The sequence below is a fragment of the Petromyzon marinus genome, chromosome 4, assembly GCF_048934315.1.
Source record: "Petromyzon marinus isolate PM22_M1 ecotype Great Lakes invasive population chromosome 4, UKy_Petmar_22M1.pri1.0, whole genome shotgun sequence".
Taxonomy (NCBI): Eukaryota; Metazoa; Chordata; class Hyperoartia; order Petromyzontiformes; family Petromyzontidae; genus Petromyzon; species Petromyzon marinus.
Genome location: NC_133670.1, coordinates 2,129,753 through 2,146,821, shown reverse-complemented (window position 1 = coordinate 2,146,821; position 17,069 = coordinate 2,129,753). Strand labels below are relative to the sequence as shown.

At 50.6% G+C, this 17,069-nt stretch overlaps 1 protein-coding gene across 1 annotated transcript in view; it reads left to right on the top strand.

The window, feature by feature from the left end:
• Positions 1–17,069, top strand: part of LOC116938838 (integrin alpha-8-like) — a 135,639-nt gene that overhangs the window by 86,779 nt on the left and 31,791 nt on the right. Inside the window, exons 21-25 of the mRNA XM_032946541.2 lie at positions 761–853; positions 3,673–3,752; positions 8,477–8,557; positions 10,950–11,058; positions 11,199–11,357. Coding sequence (XP_032802432.2) covers positions 761–853; positions 3,673–3,752; positions 8,477–8,557; positions 10,950–11,058; positions 11,199–11,357 — 522 coding nt within the window. The remainder of the gene's footprint in view (positions 1–760; positions 854–3,672; positions 3,753–8,476; positions 8,558–10,949; positions 11,059–11,198; positions 11,358–17,069) is intronic.

Here is a 17,069-nt window from a genome sequence, read left to right as displayed (position 1 = left end):
TGACAAATTGATGAGATAGAAAGTTATGCGACAAAGTGATGAGACAAAGTGATGGGAGAGAATGTGGTGTGACAAATTGATGAGATAGAAAGTTACGCGACAAAGTGATGAGATAAAGTGATGGGAGAGAATGTGGCGTGACAAATTGATGAGAGAGAATGTGATGTGGCAAAGTGATGAGATAAAGTGATGAGGTAAAGTGATGAGAGAGAATGTGATGCGATAAAGTTATGAGATGTAGTATTTAAGTATTTCTTTGTTTATTTAAGGCCATTATCATTGTCTCTGAAATTTGCTATTCATGAGCATCTCTGGAACATATCCCTCGCGAATGACGAGGGGATACTGTATGTCTGTGAAATGTGAATGTACGGTGTTGGTATGAATCACTGTTGTACTCGTACGCGTACAAATAAATAACTGGCCACACCCTGCTGATGAGACTCGGAAAGTCGATACCAGTCTGGGTTTTGCAGCTTAAACTAATTTTGACAGAAAACAGTCCTCCTCAATGTCCATTGGTCGATAAAACTAAATATGACAATTTTCCCCAGTCAAACAGAGCCGTGCGTATTGATACAATAAACAATAATAATGCATGTGCCTGGTGAAAAAAAACAAATCGTAAAAAGCAGTTGTATTTCAAACACAACTTGCTGTTAAAACAAACAATTCCCGAGCATGTGGCGGTGGCGTCGTCTGTAACCCTGCTGCCCGGTCTCTTCCCCCCAACACCCCATCGCCCTCTGACGCCCCACAGTCGCTGAGCTTGCTGAGCTGCTCCTACAAGGCTGAGAATGCATCCAGGAGCGTTCTGTGCGACCTGGGCAACCCCATGGCCGGCCAGAGCAGCGTAAGTCTCGCCGCAGCACGCGTTAGCCCACGGCTCACCTCTGGATTTATCACCTCAGCCTTAATCCCAAACTCTCCTCCCAATACTCCCACAGCCATAACTCCCAGCCATTCATCACGCCTCTAGCTACTCCCTGCCCTCACACCGAGCCTCGATACCCAGTCCTTACTCTTCTTCGTCCTTAATCCTAGCGCTAATTTATTTTATTCACAATTTCATGCTCAGAACGCTTTCCCGCGGACTCTAATCCCAGCGCTGAATCCCGGCCTTGCCACCAAGTTTTTCCCACCTCGCAACCTCCCTGGCCCTGATGAGCGTCACGTGCCATTGGAGCAGCAGAATGGACTCGGAGAAGAATTGGTTTTGATTTATTGTTGCAACGCTTTTTGTACGGTTTTATTTTTCACCAGAGAGTGGCCTGGTGATCGGCCGCTCGCTGTCACAATCAGATGAACCGTGCTTAACTCAACAAAATGCTTTGCTTGCTCGATGAATCTCTGCACCCTCTATGGGTTGCATCCTACTCTGCTGCAGCCATATGTTCCACGTCTCACTGTGCGTGCCCTTGGTGGCGTGTAGCAAGGAAATCCTCTATTGACAGCATGTAAAACATTGTTATGGGACTATTCATCACAGTCCTACTACTCTTTATCGTTTACCCTTCACCAGGGTAAATCCTAATAAATGGAACTGAAACTGAAACCCCTGCATGCAGCAGGGTGGCGCAGCGGTAACACCCGTGCCTCACAGCAAGAAGGTCCTGGGTTCCATTCCTGACTCGGGTGCCTTTGTGGGGTGTGTGAGTTTCTCTCTCCCCCTGTCCTGCATGAGGTTTCTCCGGGTTCTCCAGTTTCCTCCTATAGAAACCAAACGTCCGTTTCAAGTGGTGTTGCCCCAAACATTCACAACGCTGGAAAAATTATCCGCAAGCTGCTCAATTTGGATTGCACACAGCCAGCCAGCCAACAGCAGTAGCATCGTAAAAAAACTTGTCACGACCCTCCTGAAGCAGAGCCTCGAATCTCGGGTGAGGCTCTCCCTAGTAAGCGAACGTGACGAGTAACGCCGTGACGCCACGATGCAAATGCGACTCCCGCCTTGCCCCGCTATAGTAATTCAGATACAGGCAGGGGGGGGGGGGGGGGATTGAGCACTCGCCGTTGTCACAAAGGACGGGGATTGTACTGCTCCACCCCGCCACTGATGTTACATTTAGGCTAACGGAATCTGTGCAAAATTGAGACCGAAAACTAAATACAAATGAGAAAGTGAAACCTAGAGACAAAACTTCTGTTATCAAATCCAGGCCTAGAATGGTGACTTATTCATCAATTCGCTGGGTCAATTGGTGCACCCCGATTATTTTACTTGCATGCTCTTCAAAAGTGCAGGTGTTCCTGAATAATGGAGGCCTCTTCCCGTAAAGCCAGTTGATTTGTACGTGTGTGTGTGTGTGGTTTTGACGTTAATCATCATCACGCTGGACACAAATTACGTTTCGCACATCCTGACGGAAGGCTCTGAAAAGTGCAACGTACACGCGCCGTTCCATTTGCTTCGCTTAAAGTTTATTGTAAATACAAGAGCCCAAATTGCACTTGCCAGAGTTTAGGAACGACAGCGCAACCACGAAAGCATCGCCGCTCGTCTTCCCTCCCAACGTGGCCCAAAATTGAGACTTTGAAAACGAAGCATGAATTGAGCGCGAATTGTTCGTGAAGTGAAGACCGCCGGGCGACAAGCCTAAACTAAACTATTTTTATTTTACCAGGTAAGGTCCACTGAGCTGTTTTTCAGAAGCGACCTGGCCATAAGTGATCACCCAGTGAAGTGGCTTATCATCACGTGGAAATGTATTGCAGCCAAATACTCAAAGCGCGTGATGTTGTTGATTCTAAATGTGGAGGGGAAAAACCGGAGGACGCGGAGACAAATCCACACGGCCACGGGAGGAGGAGGTGGGGATGGGGGGGGGGGGGAAACATACAAACTCCAAATATACATGCATCGTCAGGGTCAGCATCGAACCTGCGACCTCCTGCATACCAGGCGAGGCAGTCAACATCTCCCTAGCCACCGTGACGCCCCAACCCCCCGCGTCGGACTGAGACGACAGCACCCAGAGCGGTGGCGGCGGTGGCGCGTGGAGGAGGAGGCCACCGTCGCATGCGGGGCCGCTCCTCTGCTCCCCCCCCCCCCCACGTCTCCTCTCTCCACGGGAAATCACAAGCGGCTGCCTCCGGCAGGAAATTGGCTCGCGGCTGACCCCGGTCAATCGCAGTATAGACGTCAATCCAGGAGGAGACAGGGCGTAAATGTAATCGAATGTGCGAGGAATAACAACGCGGTAATACCTTAATGGCTTAGTTTACAGTAGGGCTTATCCCATGTTTACCTAAGGGGCCGTCCATATATGACGTCACGCACCTGGGGGGGGGGGTCAGATATTTGTGACGAGGGGGGGGCGTTTGAGAAATGTGACGTCACATAAAAATGCGCAACTTTAAATAAATATAGACAACACGTTCTACTTAATGAAATAGACTTTTAAATAAATGTTTTCTCCCAAAATATCAGAGTGCAGCGCCACATTAAATACGCACTACAATGACAATAGTTTAAAGCGATTTGAAGCATGTTTGAGGGGGGGGGGGTCTGACTTTTTGTGACGTCATATTTGAGGGGGGGGGGTCTGACTTTTTATGACGCCGTGTGACGAAGTGGGGATCAAAAATCGTCCAAAATCGCGTGACGTCATTTATGGACGGCCCCTAACCGCCGCCACCCCTCCCCCCTCGTCCCTTCTCATCGTGCTGCAGATAGCGCTGGGCCTGCGCTTCAGCGTCAACCGGCTGGAACAAGCGGGGCCCAACGTCACGTTCGAGGCGTACGTCAGGAGGTGGGAGCGATTGTGACGCGCAACGGAGCACGCGCGTGTGTGCGCACGTGACCGGACGGGCACACTGAGAGACACGGGCAGGTGGGGGGGGTGCCCGTTGTTTTAAGTGGCCAAGAGCCCGTTGAGATTCCTCGTCCGCTCTCTCAGGAAAGGTACCTTGGATATGCGGGAAGAGTAATTGAATTACACTCACCGAGGTTAAGAACCAGGCTACAGTCTACATTGTAGACTGCCAGTACGCTCACCGAGGTTAATAACCAGGCTACAGTCTACATTATAGACTACCAGTACACTCACCAAACTTAATAACCATTGCTAAAGTCTACATTATAGACTGCCAGTACACTCACCCAGTTTAAGAACCAGGCTACAGTCTACATTATAGACTGCCAGTACACTCACCCAGTTTAATAACCAGGCTACTGTCTACATTATAGATTGCCAGTACACTCACTCCGATTAAGAACCAGGCTACTACAGTCTACATTCGCGTTTTTAAAAAATTGTATTCACTTTATTTGTATTATTTTTATTCTCTTTATTTTGTATATTATTTTTATATATACGTGACTTTACCGAAATAACCAAAGAATAGTAATTGAATGATTGCAATTCAAATACACAGACGAAAGTACAAGGGTCTCTTTCACAATGGGGGGGGAAAATAAAATCTGGTTGTGAGTGCAACTGCTAGATTTAGGTAATGAAATCAAGTCGAAGCTACGTACTCTCGGGAATGATGCGGGTTCCTAAACATCCGCTTTTCTGCACACGGCAGGCTTTTAATATTTATTGTTTGCAAAAGTTATTTGTTATTGGTGGGAAACCAGCGGATTTGCGAATGTCCTGAGAAAACGCCGCTTCCTTTACATATTGTGTAAGTTTGACGATTTTCCAAGCCTCTTTTGGAAATCAAAATGAGTCTGATTTTCGTTTACATCACAGTCAGCAGGCTTGCGTTGTTTGGCGACAATCCAGGACTAAATCACTTGGCCCGTCCTGTCACAAAATAATCACCAATTCCGTTTTGGAATACAAGTGACTAAATAAGGAGACAATACATCTTCCCATATCTGTCTCTCCGCATTAGGAAATAAAAGTATGGGGTTTGTTTTCACACATCCCTTCAGCCACACGGCTTTCTGGGAGTGCTGCATTAAATCAATGCTGAAAGAATACAATCCCAAATGACAGGCTCTGTAAAAATATGTTATATATCTTCATGTGGAGAGACATACAGAAAGGAGGCAGATTGTCTGCTTATTAATTTGGCAATACTAAAACTATCTACAATTTAACATTTACCAGGTTAAGGCCCACTGAGCTATCTAGCTCTTTTTTCAGAAGCGATCTGGCCACAAATGATAGCTCAACGAAGTGTCTTGTCACGTGGAAATCTACAGCAGTCATACGCTAAACGCATGTTTATAAATGTTGAGGGAAAAACCGGGAGGACCCGGAGAAAAATCCACGGAACCATGGGGGGAGAGAGACACGCAAACTCAAAATATACAGGCATCGTCAGGGTCTGGATCTAACCCATAACCTCCTGTACACCGTGCGAGATAATTAACATCTCGCCATTGAAAATAATTGCATTTGTAACGCAATGTGGATGACGTCCCGACACACAGAATATTTTTTTTGATATGACTAGAGTTGGCAGCAGAGGAATAACACACTGATTAGTTTTCAGCTGTTAAGCCAAATTATATAAATAAATAAGCCACGTCCACATGGAAGTGTTGTCAGCAGTGGGTACATTTAACTCTACGCCCTCTCCCGCACGCAGGGCCCTGTTTTTTTATTTATGCTGCTGGTGCCGCGAGTCTCCAAGCCATAGCCTCTATTCTGTTCTTCGGAATCAAAATTTCTCGCAGCGGCGGCTACGTTGTCCTGCAGCTAAATAAACTCGCCACTCGCCGCACCATACTCTGAGACATGTTTGATGTTGATGAAGATTGCTAAGTTCACGTGAACACTTTAGATGCTCCCCTTGGTGAGATGTTTTCTCCCTCGCCTGGTATGAAAGATGTGGTGGGTTCGATCGCGAGCCTAACGCCTGTATATTTGGAGCGGTCATGTGTATTTTTTCACATGATAAGCCACATGATAAGCCACTTTCGTTGAGCTATCATTTGTGGTGAGGTCGCTTCTGAAAAAATAGAGCTAATAGCTCATTGGGCTTTACCTGGTAACTAAAAGAGAAGTAGAAAATGATGCTCAGATGCCCATACCAGCTGCTTTCACACAGGATTATCTTTGTCATCTTTGTCACAATATGATACCTACTGCAATGTATTTGCATTGACATCAGCACGAGAGTTACCGGACTTGGCACAGAAGTGATGCAGCTTGAATTTTAAATGGTTTCCCTTTAGTTTAAATGTACACTTGTGGAAGATGGAGGCCCAACTTAAGCAGCCCGCGGGGGCATCGTTCGGCTCCTTGTGGTGGACCGATGGCCTCTTGTCTAGGACATTGAGGTGGAACTTCTCCCAGATTTACACGCAGATTAATTCCGCCATTTGTGGGGATTGCATTCGGCCTAATGCATTCCGCACAGAGGGAGGGCGGAGTTAGAATTGAGCTGGAACACGGCCAGAAACTTTGGAGTGACCGTCAGTTTATGGTGTGAGTTTCTCTACGTGAAAATGCCGAATCCTGAAAGCGGTAAGAGGCCATTGGGAGGCTCCTCTATTCTGACAAAATGAGTTCTAAATCCCCCCCAGAATGAAGTGCGTCACGGCAAAAAGCCATCGATGCAGCCACTACGGCGATGGTTTTTACCTTGGTTGGAATGGTTCCAAAGTTTCTGGAACAAATCCAACATTGTTTTTGACCCGTTGGGCCTTTATGTGCACATTCCACGGATGAAGTAGATGGCCGTGGTTTGGGATGGTCGTGCACTGGCCTCACACTGAGCCCGTACGGCACACCTCAGATCTCAGTGGTCGACTGTAGCAACAGTTGCAGGATGGCAACTTGTGTTGCTATCAGTGGCATTGGTTGCGATGACCTCTTGACCCTGTCGGTGTTAATTTAGATACAAGGAGTAAACGGTAGCGGCCTAGCGTTTGCTGATAGGGTCACGCGCTGTGGGAGGTGAATTACCCGGTTGGCTGATGATGGTTGTATATTTGTCATTGTTCAGCGGTTGGCTGATGATGGTTGTATATTTGTCATTGTTCAGCGTTAGACTTGAAGCAATGTACTGTACAACGTTCCGATGACCCTGCTCAATAAGTGAAAGCAGTCCGCTGTTGTTGGTGGCCAACATTTTTTTTTCCAAAAAGGTTTTTTTTTAGTGTTCTCTGGTCATCAACGTGGGCTCGACGAGATGTCTGCTTCGTCTCTAAAATAATTTAGAATTCACATCAGTCGGTCAAACTACGGTCACCGTTGGGGTTAATTTCATCTCCTGGTTAAATAACGACCCTTACGTCCTATCCATGCGTGTTGATCGCATTGTTTGGTGATGCCGCCGCGTTGGCAGTGATACGCACGAATACCTAATTAAAATAAACTCGACACATTCGTCAATAATACTTTGGCATTAAAATAAACAACTATATAATAGGTGACGATTTGGGCAAAGGGCCCTCTTCTTCGGAGCTTATCGTGGATGCGTTGAGTTAACTTTTGACTTAAAACTTTCGTGACTGCAGGATTTCATATTCTTTGGTTCTTTTGGTAACATGGATAGAAAAAATAATCATAATAAAGTGAATAAAATAAAATAAAAATAATAAAAGTTTTTTTGGGTGTTGAGTTGTTGCAGTGGTGCTCCCCGCTGTGGCTTTCCAAGCCTCCTCCTAATTCACACTCCGGGACTCATGAAAGCACGGAGTCGTTTTACGAAGCGCAACAGCTATTCCGCACGTGCTGCAGCCGCTCCCATCTTTGTAGATCCCATCCCGCAACTTTGCACGACCCAGTCTGCACTTTGCGGAATGATTTTCCCGCTTTGCAGAGAGCGTCTTCAAGGAGGCTGTGAGCCGTGTGAATTAGTTGACACGTGTGTGTGTGTATAATGCGTGTGTGTCACCCGACCCTGCCGCAGTACAGTGATTTGGCTGTTATCTGTGGGGGCGCTTTTGGGCTCTGCCCATTTGGCTCATATGAACGAGCTCCTCGAGGCAAGTTCCTCAATACAGTGAGCGAAATGTGTGTGGGGAACGTTTCCGCTGCACCGCATTCCAATCTGCTCTGGAATCGGGCCTGACAATTGTTCAGTCACGACTTTGTATAGGTTCTCTGTCATCTCTGTGACATCATGCCAAAGTGCTGGTTCATCGATATAAACTAAACTAATTGATCTAGTTGTTTTTATGTTACCAGAAAAAGCCCACTGAGCTATGAGCTCTTTGTCAGAGGGCACCTGGCCATACATGATAGCTCATCGAAGTGGCTTCATCATCATCATCACCGCATGTGGGATTTCATAGCAGCAGCCACATAATCTGAACGCGTATTTCTAAATGTAGAGGGGAAAACCGGAGGACTCTAAGAACAATCCATGCGACCACCACTGGGAGAGAGAGAGAGACACGCAAACTATAAATATACAACAGGCATCGTCATGGTCCGGTATCAAATCCACGACTTTCTGCGTGCTCGGCAACGGAGACAACATTTCCCCTCCACCGTCGCAGAGTCCCTGTTGCCTTGCGCTGCGCGAGCGTCCTCATTCGCGTCGCCCCTTTGTCTTCCCGCCTGTACAGTGCGAACCAGGAGCCCCACGAGCACGTGTTTGAGGCTGTGACGCTGCCCGTCAGGGTCTTCGCTCAACTCGACCTCCGTGGGTAAGACGCACCGGCTTCTCGCTGCGCCGGCTTCTCGCTGCGCCGGCTTCTCGCTGCGCCGGCTTCTCGCTGCGCCGGCTTCTCGCTGCGCCGGCTTCTCGCTGCGCCGGCTTCTCGCTGCGCCGGCTTCTCGCTGCGCCGGCTTCTCGCTGCGCCGGCTTCTCGCTGCGCCGGCTTCTCGCTGCGCCGGCTTCTCGCTGCGCCGGCTTCTCGCTGCGCCGGCTTCTCGCTGCGCCGGCTTCTCGCTGCGCCGGCTTCTCGCTGCGCCGGCTTCTCGCTGCGCCGGCTTCTCGCTGCGCCGGCTTCTCGCTGCGCCGGCTTCTCGCTGCGCCGGCTTCTCGCTGCGCCGGCTTCTCGCTGCGCCGGCTTCTCGCTGCGCCGGCTTCTCGCTGCGCCGGCTTCTCGCTGCGCCGGCTTCTCGCTGCGCCGGCTTCTCGCTGCGCCGGCTTCTCGCTGCGCCGGCTTCTCGCTGCGCCGGCTTCTCGCTGCGCCGGCTTCTCGCTGCGCCGGCTTCTCGCTGCGCCGGCTTCTCGCTGCGCCGGCTTCTCGCTGCGCCGGCTTCTCGCTGCGCCGGCTTCCCGCTGCGCCGGCTTCCCGCTGCGCCGGCTTCCCGCTGCGCCGGCTTCCCGCTGCGCCGGCTTCCCGCTGCGCCGGCTTCCCGCTGCGCCGGCTTCCCGCTGCGCCGGCTTCCCGCTGCGCCGGCTTCCCGCTGCGCCGGCTTCTCGCTGCGCCGGCTTCTCGCTGCGCCGGCTTCTCGCTGCGCCGGCTTCTCGCTGCGCCGGCTTCTCGCTGCGCCGGCTTCCCGCTGCGCCGGCTTCCCGCTGCGCCGGCTTCTCGCTCTGCCGGCTTCTCGCTCTGCCGGCTTCTCGCTGCGCCGGCTTCTCGCTGCGCCGGCTTCTCGCTCTGCCGGCTTCTCGCTGCGCCGGCTTCTCGCTGCGCCGGCTTCTCGCTGCGCCGGCTTCTCGCTCTGCCGGCTTCTCGCTCTGCCGGCTTCTCGCTGCGCCGGCTTCTCGCTCTGCCGGCTTCTCGCTGCGCCTGCTTCTCGCTGCGTGGTGCTAAAGCAACACGGCCTGGCCTCTGCCCCGTTGAGTTCACAGCTTCACACCGTCCCACCCTAGTGAGTGCAAAGACAACAGTCCCCCGTATGGCCTCAGCAGGCTTTTGGGGCAAGTGCTGTAGCACCACGTGAGGGGGTGGGTGGATCAGCCCCACGCCCGGCCGCCTTTGTCTCCCCAGTGGCTGAGACGACCTAGTGGAAGCCCACGATCGGTTCAGTTAATCGTCACCGGCGTTGGCCATGAAAGGGAATCGAACTCGTGTCACCGGGTTCGTAGTGCGGCACGGTGACCGCTGCACCACCGCTACCCACACTAACAAGTGGACACACACACACATTTCCGCTGACCCTAATTCCTTTATCGGGGCCAATGTGAACCGTCATTGTCGCACAGCAATGTGAGAGCATCTGCAGCGTGTGCGTGAGTTTAGCGGCGTGCGATGACCCAGCCTCCGCGCGTAGATAAAGTTTCACGATACCCGGTCGCGATTTGTTTTGGTAAAGGCTCTATTTTGTTTCCGTGTTCGTACCGTCTCGTTTGTATTGCCGGTCTGATATGTTCCGGCTATTATTATTATTTTTTGGCTGACCATCGAACAAAGACGGTCACCGCATCGCGCGCTTTCAGATGCGTCCCTGCGGCCGTCTGGAACGCTCTTCCTTCCGATGTTAGGAAGTCACTCGAGCTATGCACTTTTAAATTGAAAACCCATTTCTTCTGAACTGCCTTTTTGTGTTTAGTTTTTGTCCTTCCCCTGCACCTGCGATTAGCACGGTTGGCTACGTCCGGTGCGAAATAAGTTCGACATGCACAGATAATAGCATTATCTATACGTTTTTCTGTTTTGTTGGTACAATACATTGCCATATGTGGAAATTAATATTGACACACATTGTTTTACACGGAATGCATGTATTGAGAGCCGAAGGATTTCTTATTATTCCGCTCTTTTACCCAAGAAAGCCTCACCGAGTCTCAAGACTCGTTTTCAGGAGGGTCCTGCCAAGTGTTCACAGTAGGAGGCGATGTTGCTGCTGTAATCCCAGTTGAGTGATATGAGGGTTATTTTTCTGATTTTGGTTGATCGGCCAATGCCAGCTACATTGCTATGGCAGAAAACCGGAGAACTCACAGGAAACCCACGCAGAACAGGGGAAGAGAGAAAAACAAAATTTCCATCAGAAAATTAACCCAGGTCGGGAATCGAACCCAGGCCCCTTCTTACTGTGAGGCGCGAGTGTCGCAACTGCGCTGCTGCTACCCTGTCCCCCGTCACAACGATGGTCACAACACGCGTGTTCGGTAGTCACCGGGGGAGCGTGCGTGCCTTCCAGGGTGTCTCTGCCGCCCCAGCTGGTGCTGCCCCTGCCCGACTGGGCCCCGCCGAGCGCCGAGCTCAGCACCGAGGAGCAGGTGGGGCCGCTGGTGCTGCACGTCTACGAGGTGAGCGGGCGCCTCCTGCCGCACCACCGCCGACATTCTCCGCCTCCCCCACCCCCCTGCCCCGAGGAAAAAGGCTTTACAATGGAACTGCTTTTGTGACGTTAATCTAAGAGCCGCGCGTTGTGAATTCGTGCCGACAGCTGCGCAACAGCGGCCCGGCCAGCGTGGGGCCCAGCCAGCTGGAGGTGGCCCTGCCGGAGAAGCTCAAGGATCAGTTTGTGCTCTACCTCCTGGAGCTGGCGACCGAGGGGCCCCTCACCTGCAAACTGGACCGCCCAGCTAACCCCCTGCAGCTACAGGTGACCTCACCGGCCTGCAGAGCATACCGGCATATGCACCAAGCCAAACACACAGAACATACACGCACCAAGCCACACGCCAGCACACACATTCCCCCCTATAGCCAGCCTTAACAGACTGTTGGGGCAAGTGCTGTTAGTGAGCACCTATGAAGGCCGGCACGGCACATGTGGGGGTGGGTTGCCAGCACCACGTCCAGGAACAGCGTGTTGGTAATTACAAGCCCATGGGCTGCACAAAAATCTAGCAGCCTCCTACCGTTGTTATTGAGCTGATCTGGCCCATGCCCTCCAATCACTCCAGACCAAGTGCCAGCATCATGACCAACTCGGGCATTGAAGTCGCCCAACAAGATGACTCTATCCCGAGGGGCCACTTTAGCCAGCACCTGTGACAGGAGATCATAGAAGGCATCTGACTCATCGGTTTTGCCTGCATCCCTCCACGGATGTTCGTCTTCGGTGGGGGCATAAGTAACCACGACCACCACTCCTCGCCTCCGGTTGATGGGAAGGCGAGCCCAAAGTAGCCTGGGGTTTACAGCTTCCCACACCTCACCGCCACGCTTCCACGCACCCTTCATTATTTTGTTCAAAAGAAGAGCCACACCCTGTTGTTTGGCAATCTGCTGCCCCGAGTAGAGGACTGTCCACCCCTCATGGTGGCAGGAGCCAGAACCGGTCCACCGGACCTCCTGAATGCCACAGAGATCCAGGCGGTACCGGTCCAGCTCCCGACAGAGGAGTGGCAGCCTCTCCTCCGCAGTGAGCGTTCGAACATTCCACGTGGCCACACAAAGTGGCTTTTCGTTGTTTCTGGAGGAGCCCCGAGGGTAGAGCTTCAATCTCCTGGCTCCGCCAATTGGGGTTTGGCCAGGAGACGTCATAGACGCCTGTCCCCCCCCCCCCCCCCCCCCCCGAGGCCTCCGGCACAAGCTTAGTTGTTACATTTTTAATTCGTGGTTTCGTGGTAAATTTTTGAAGGTGGAGGGGTTACCAGCCCCACGCACCCTTCCAGAGCCCCCCGTTTAGCCCCTGTGGTGGTCACAGACGCCATGAGGGGAGAGGCCAATCGGAATTGGCCCTCCCCCCACAGCACTGTCCACGACAGAGTTTCCCATCCGGCACCGCGAGGAGGTAGGGGGTTGTTTTGCCAGACACACACCAACCCACACACACACACTCAATAATTATAACAATGTTTCTGGGGACTTGCCACCACTAAACGATCTATTCATTTTGGATGTCTAGGAGTCACAAAAATAATATTGCTTTTAAAATGTAGCCTTATTCATGTATCGGGTAAGCCTACATGGAGGAGGTTATGCCGTTGTAATTTTGTCATCACAATATTTTGATCACATTTTTTACGTCCTAAAATTAAGCATACATTGAGCTGAGTAAAAAAAAGATATAGATTTCTTTAGAAAAGTTATATGATCATCAGGATGAATCAAAGACAAGTGACCAAAATTGGTCACTTTCAACAAAAATTGTCACTTTCAACAAAAGCACGTGAGACTCCAATTCTCAGCAATTCTTGTGGTCGTTGTATCCAACAAAAATCCGAAGAGAAAGAAAAATTGGCAGATGAGAAATTTGGGATTGCTACGTTAACGATTAGAATCTCTCCTTACAATTGCCCGAGAAGTGTACTGAGATACTCTCTCGGTGAGCATATCTGCCACGGAACCACCCTGGACATGCCACTGCAGTACGAGCACTGCTCGCGTGCGTGACGAGTGGGTTTGTAATCGCTTCGTGGTGCAACAACTGTGAATGGCGGCGCGTAAATGGGCCGTTACCGTTAGGGGAGCGAGCCCTTTAGCCCTCCTCAGCGGTCCGTCCGTCCCCCCCACTGTTGGTAATTGATTCACGGGGTGGAAGGTTTGTTTTTGTTATTTAAAAAAGGCCTAATGAACCGTGAAGCAGAGGGCACTTTTAGTGACCGGCAGCCCATACATTCAGCGAGCTAAGAATTAACCCCCTACACAGAGTCTCCTTTGAGTCACGGTACGTGAAGCTGCATTTTTTGCTGACAGCACTTCCCTTTCTTATGCGGAGCAGTCCGAGCGAGAACATGCAGAGGAAAGAGCTCAGCTAATGAGGCAGACGGCGAAAAAAACCCCCCTACAGATTAAGTGGACAGCTTATTCAAATGCGATAAACATTCTAAATGGCGCATTGGAATCGGATTAATCAGCACGTGAGATGAATTATAGCAAATCGTTAGTGTGCCAACTTTCCAGAATTAAAATGCCAATCTCATGCGTCTGGTTTCTTGAAAAACAGATTCTGGGAATTGAACCAGAAAAACGGCATGTTGTGGAGAACACACTTCTGAACACAAATGTACCCACTCCTGATATCCCTATCCTGTATGACCATACGTGTGTCTGTGTATGCTCGATGGCAACTTTGGAATTGTCGGCCGGGAAATGGAAGTGTAGCGGTTTAGCGCACTGCGCAATGAAACCGGCGGCCTGAGTTCGAATCCTGCTCACGGCCAACACCGGTGACGATTATTTTAACCGGTCTTGGGCCTCCCATAGGTCAACTCAGCCTCAATTGAGTACCTGGTGCGATGTGAAAACATCGCCACTCGGGAGACAAAGGCCCACCCCCTCGTGTGCCGTTCCGGCCTTCTTATGTGCGCTCGCTCACAGCGCTTGCCCCACCAGTTTGTTAAGGCTACAGGGGAGGGGATCTTTGTCTTTGATACCAACCCTGGAAACTGTCGGTGGGATTGGACGTACAATACGTTGCTTTAGGTTACAAATATATATGTGTTAACAACTGCTTTGTGAAAACAGCACGGACTTCTTACACTTTACGTACGCACATCTTTACCTTGTACACATTTAACTTGGGATGCATGGGCATCCACCTTTTTTTAGTTTCCACTGATTTTAAAACCTTGAGCAAATCTCCAATTTCTGCTCTTATTTCCCTCGACTATTTGAATGGTTATTTTTTTTAAATCCCATTTTCCAAACACATTTTTATTTCTACATCCTTACTTTGTAACCCTGCGATTATTACCCCAGCCTCTAGCTGGGACTGCAATTCTCACTTTCTCTCTCCTTCCATCCTCAAAAAGATCCCCTCTGAAGTCTCGCGAACCACAGGTGCTCCTCTTAGCAAGCAACTATGAAGGCCGGTGTGGCACACGAGGCAGTGGTGTGGCCAGTAGCACTCCCAGACGGCATGCACACCGCATTCTGGCACCCACCACACCAACGGAGGGAAAGCCCCACAGTATCTTCAGGTGCCACTTCCCACTGAGGTTGTGCACGGGTGAGGGCTCGAACTAGGGGCCCCAGGAATCTAGTAAGTTGCTCAACCACCACGGCACCACTCCGCCCACAACACACCGATATTTCTCGTAACCGTACAGACTGTTGGGGCAAGTGCTGTTAACGAGCACCTATTAAGGCCGGCACTGCGCAGAAGGCGGTGGTATGGCTGGCACCACGCCCGGCCGCCTTTGCCTCCCCAGTGCTGATGTTTACGCATCGCTCCAGGTACTCATTTAGGCTGAGTCGACCTAGGGGAGGTCCAGATTTCCATCACCGATGTTGCCAGTCAGCAGGAATCAAGCTCAGGTCACAGTGTGCTAACCACTGCGCCACCGCTCCCTACACGAAACAAAGACAGACAAAAGCACGCCCACACTGTTCCGTGATGGACCCCATCGGCGCTTGTGAGGGCTTTGTTTCCTATCAGCGTGCGCCACCCTAATTAGTGCAGACTAATTAGGGCATAAAGCCTGTCCCCTCTTCATTGTGCTGTTCACTTTGTAGCTCAGGAAGGAGTGTGCCGTCGTAGACACACCACGAGAACCGTTGGAGCGCAGAGGCGGAAACCGAAGCCTCTGACTGCGACACAGGGGCCCAATCTCAGGCAGTGGGAACCGTCGCCAGAAATGGGAACCGGGATTGGAGGACGCCAATAACAACCTTGTCCAGTAAAGCTCGCACATTCTACTCCTTTGCTTGTCGACGTTTAATCTTCCCCAAAAGCCAGGGACAAGACGCCCCGAAGTAAAGCGTGTCCTACTATGTCAGAATGGTAGCAACAATAAGGTAAAAACAATAAATATATAAGAATAGGCTTTACCCCTTTTGGGTACTAAAACAGGCGTTAAGATGTTCAAACAACAAATGGATACCGATTTCAAGGCGTCGGGTCTGTATTAACCATAGGTATCTGGTGTTTGGCCATCTTAACACCTGTTCGATTGCCAGAAAGGGGGTAAAGCATATTATTACATCTTTATCTCTGATAATTTTGATACTGGCAAAAAAAAAGGTCCCATAGAGCAACAACATGTTTAGTTATTACCGGTCTGATGGAGGCAATTGATGAAGATGTCAGTAGGCTAGGGGGGCGGGGGGTTGTTGAAAGCTTCACTCGCTACGGGCTCTGTCCGCATCTCGACACGGTTTGTATTTCCATTCGAAACAGGTGACCAGGGCCGGCAATGGTCAGAAGGCATCGTTACAGCCACGTGCAGCAAACCGCGCGATTGGGTCCGCGCTTTACGAAGAGGTTTCGCATGTGAAGGGGGAACGGTGACGTCGGAGACGAAGCACAGATATGGCGTTCGCATGGCCCAAAGTGACCGAGCATCTGCCCTAGAGGTAGCGTCTTGACAGATGAGCTAGAACGATCGAAAACGCGGTGAGGAAGGCGGGCAAAAGTGCTGCTTTCTAAATCTTGACTTAAAGCTTTCGTGACTGCAGGAATTCATATTAGTTGGGTCTTTCGGTAAAGTCACGTAGAATAGTTTTTTTTTTCTAAAACTATTAAACGAAACTCTTTTTATTTTGGCAGGTAAGGCCCACTGAGCTATGTAACGCTTTTTCAGAAGCGACCTGGCCGCAAATACTGGCTCAACGAAGTGGGCTTATTATCACGTGGAAATTCATAATCGCTTGTTTCTAAATGTGGAGGGAAAATCCGGAAGACCTGGAGAAAAATCCACACGACCACAGAGAGAACATGCAAACTCCAAATATACAGGCGTCAGAGTCGGGATCAAACCCAGGACCTCCTGCATACCAGCCGAGGGAGTTAACATCCCACCACTGCGGTGCTAAACACACACCAATTTACGTATGGATCCTCTTATGCTGAAGTTTACAGCCAGTACAATTCATGACTGTGTAATGTGCGTTTGCTCTAAACGTTGTGAAGTTAGACGCTCTGTGATGTGAACAATAATATTGCATGAGTTTTTGGATGTAAAATACCCGTAGTTAACCAACATGTGAGTTGATAGGTGTGAAAAGTGTATACATCCGTACTGTGCCATCATGTGTACACGTGTGTACCTGCAGGATTGTACTCACTGCCAGCCCACGGGAGCATTAGAATGTGAACTGCGGTGTTCACGATTCCCGGTGACAGAGCCAGCGTGCCGAGCTGCTACAATTCATGTGCTCTGCAGAAGGGCCGTTGCCCAAAACGTCACCTATTCTATACTTGTCCGTTGAAGGCCACAGTCTTATTGAGGAACGTGTTGAGCCTCTCGCTGTCTGTGCCGCTGCAAGCCCGTTGCAATCTTCATTGGGTCTCACTCAGGTGTCAAAACAGCATCACTGGCTTGTGGGTGCAGTAGCAGCGCCAGCCAAGGCGGTGTGGTAACAGCGGGGTTGTGACTGGTCCCTCCAGGACGGGGCGCACGAAACATGGGACAGGGCCAGCTGC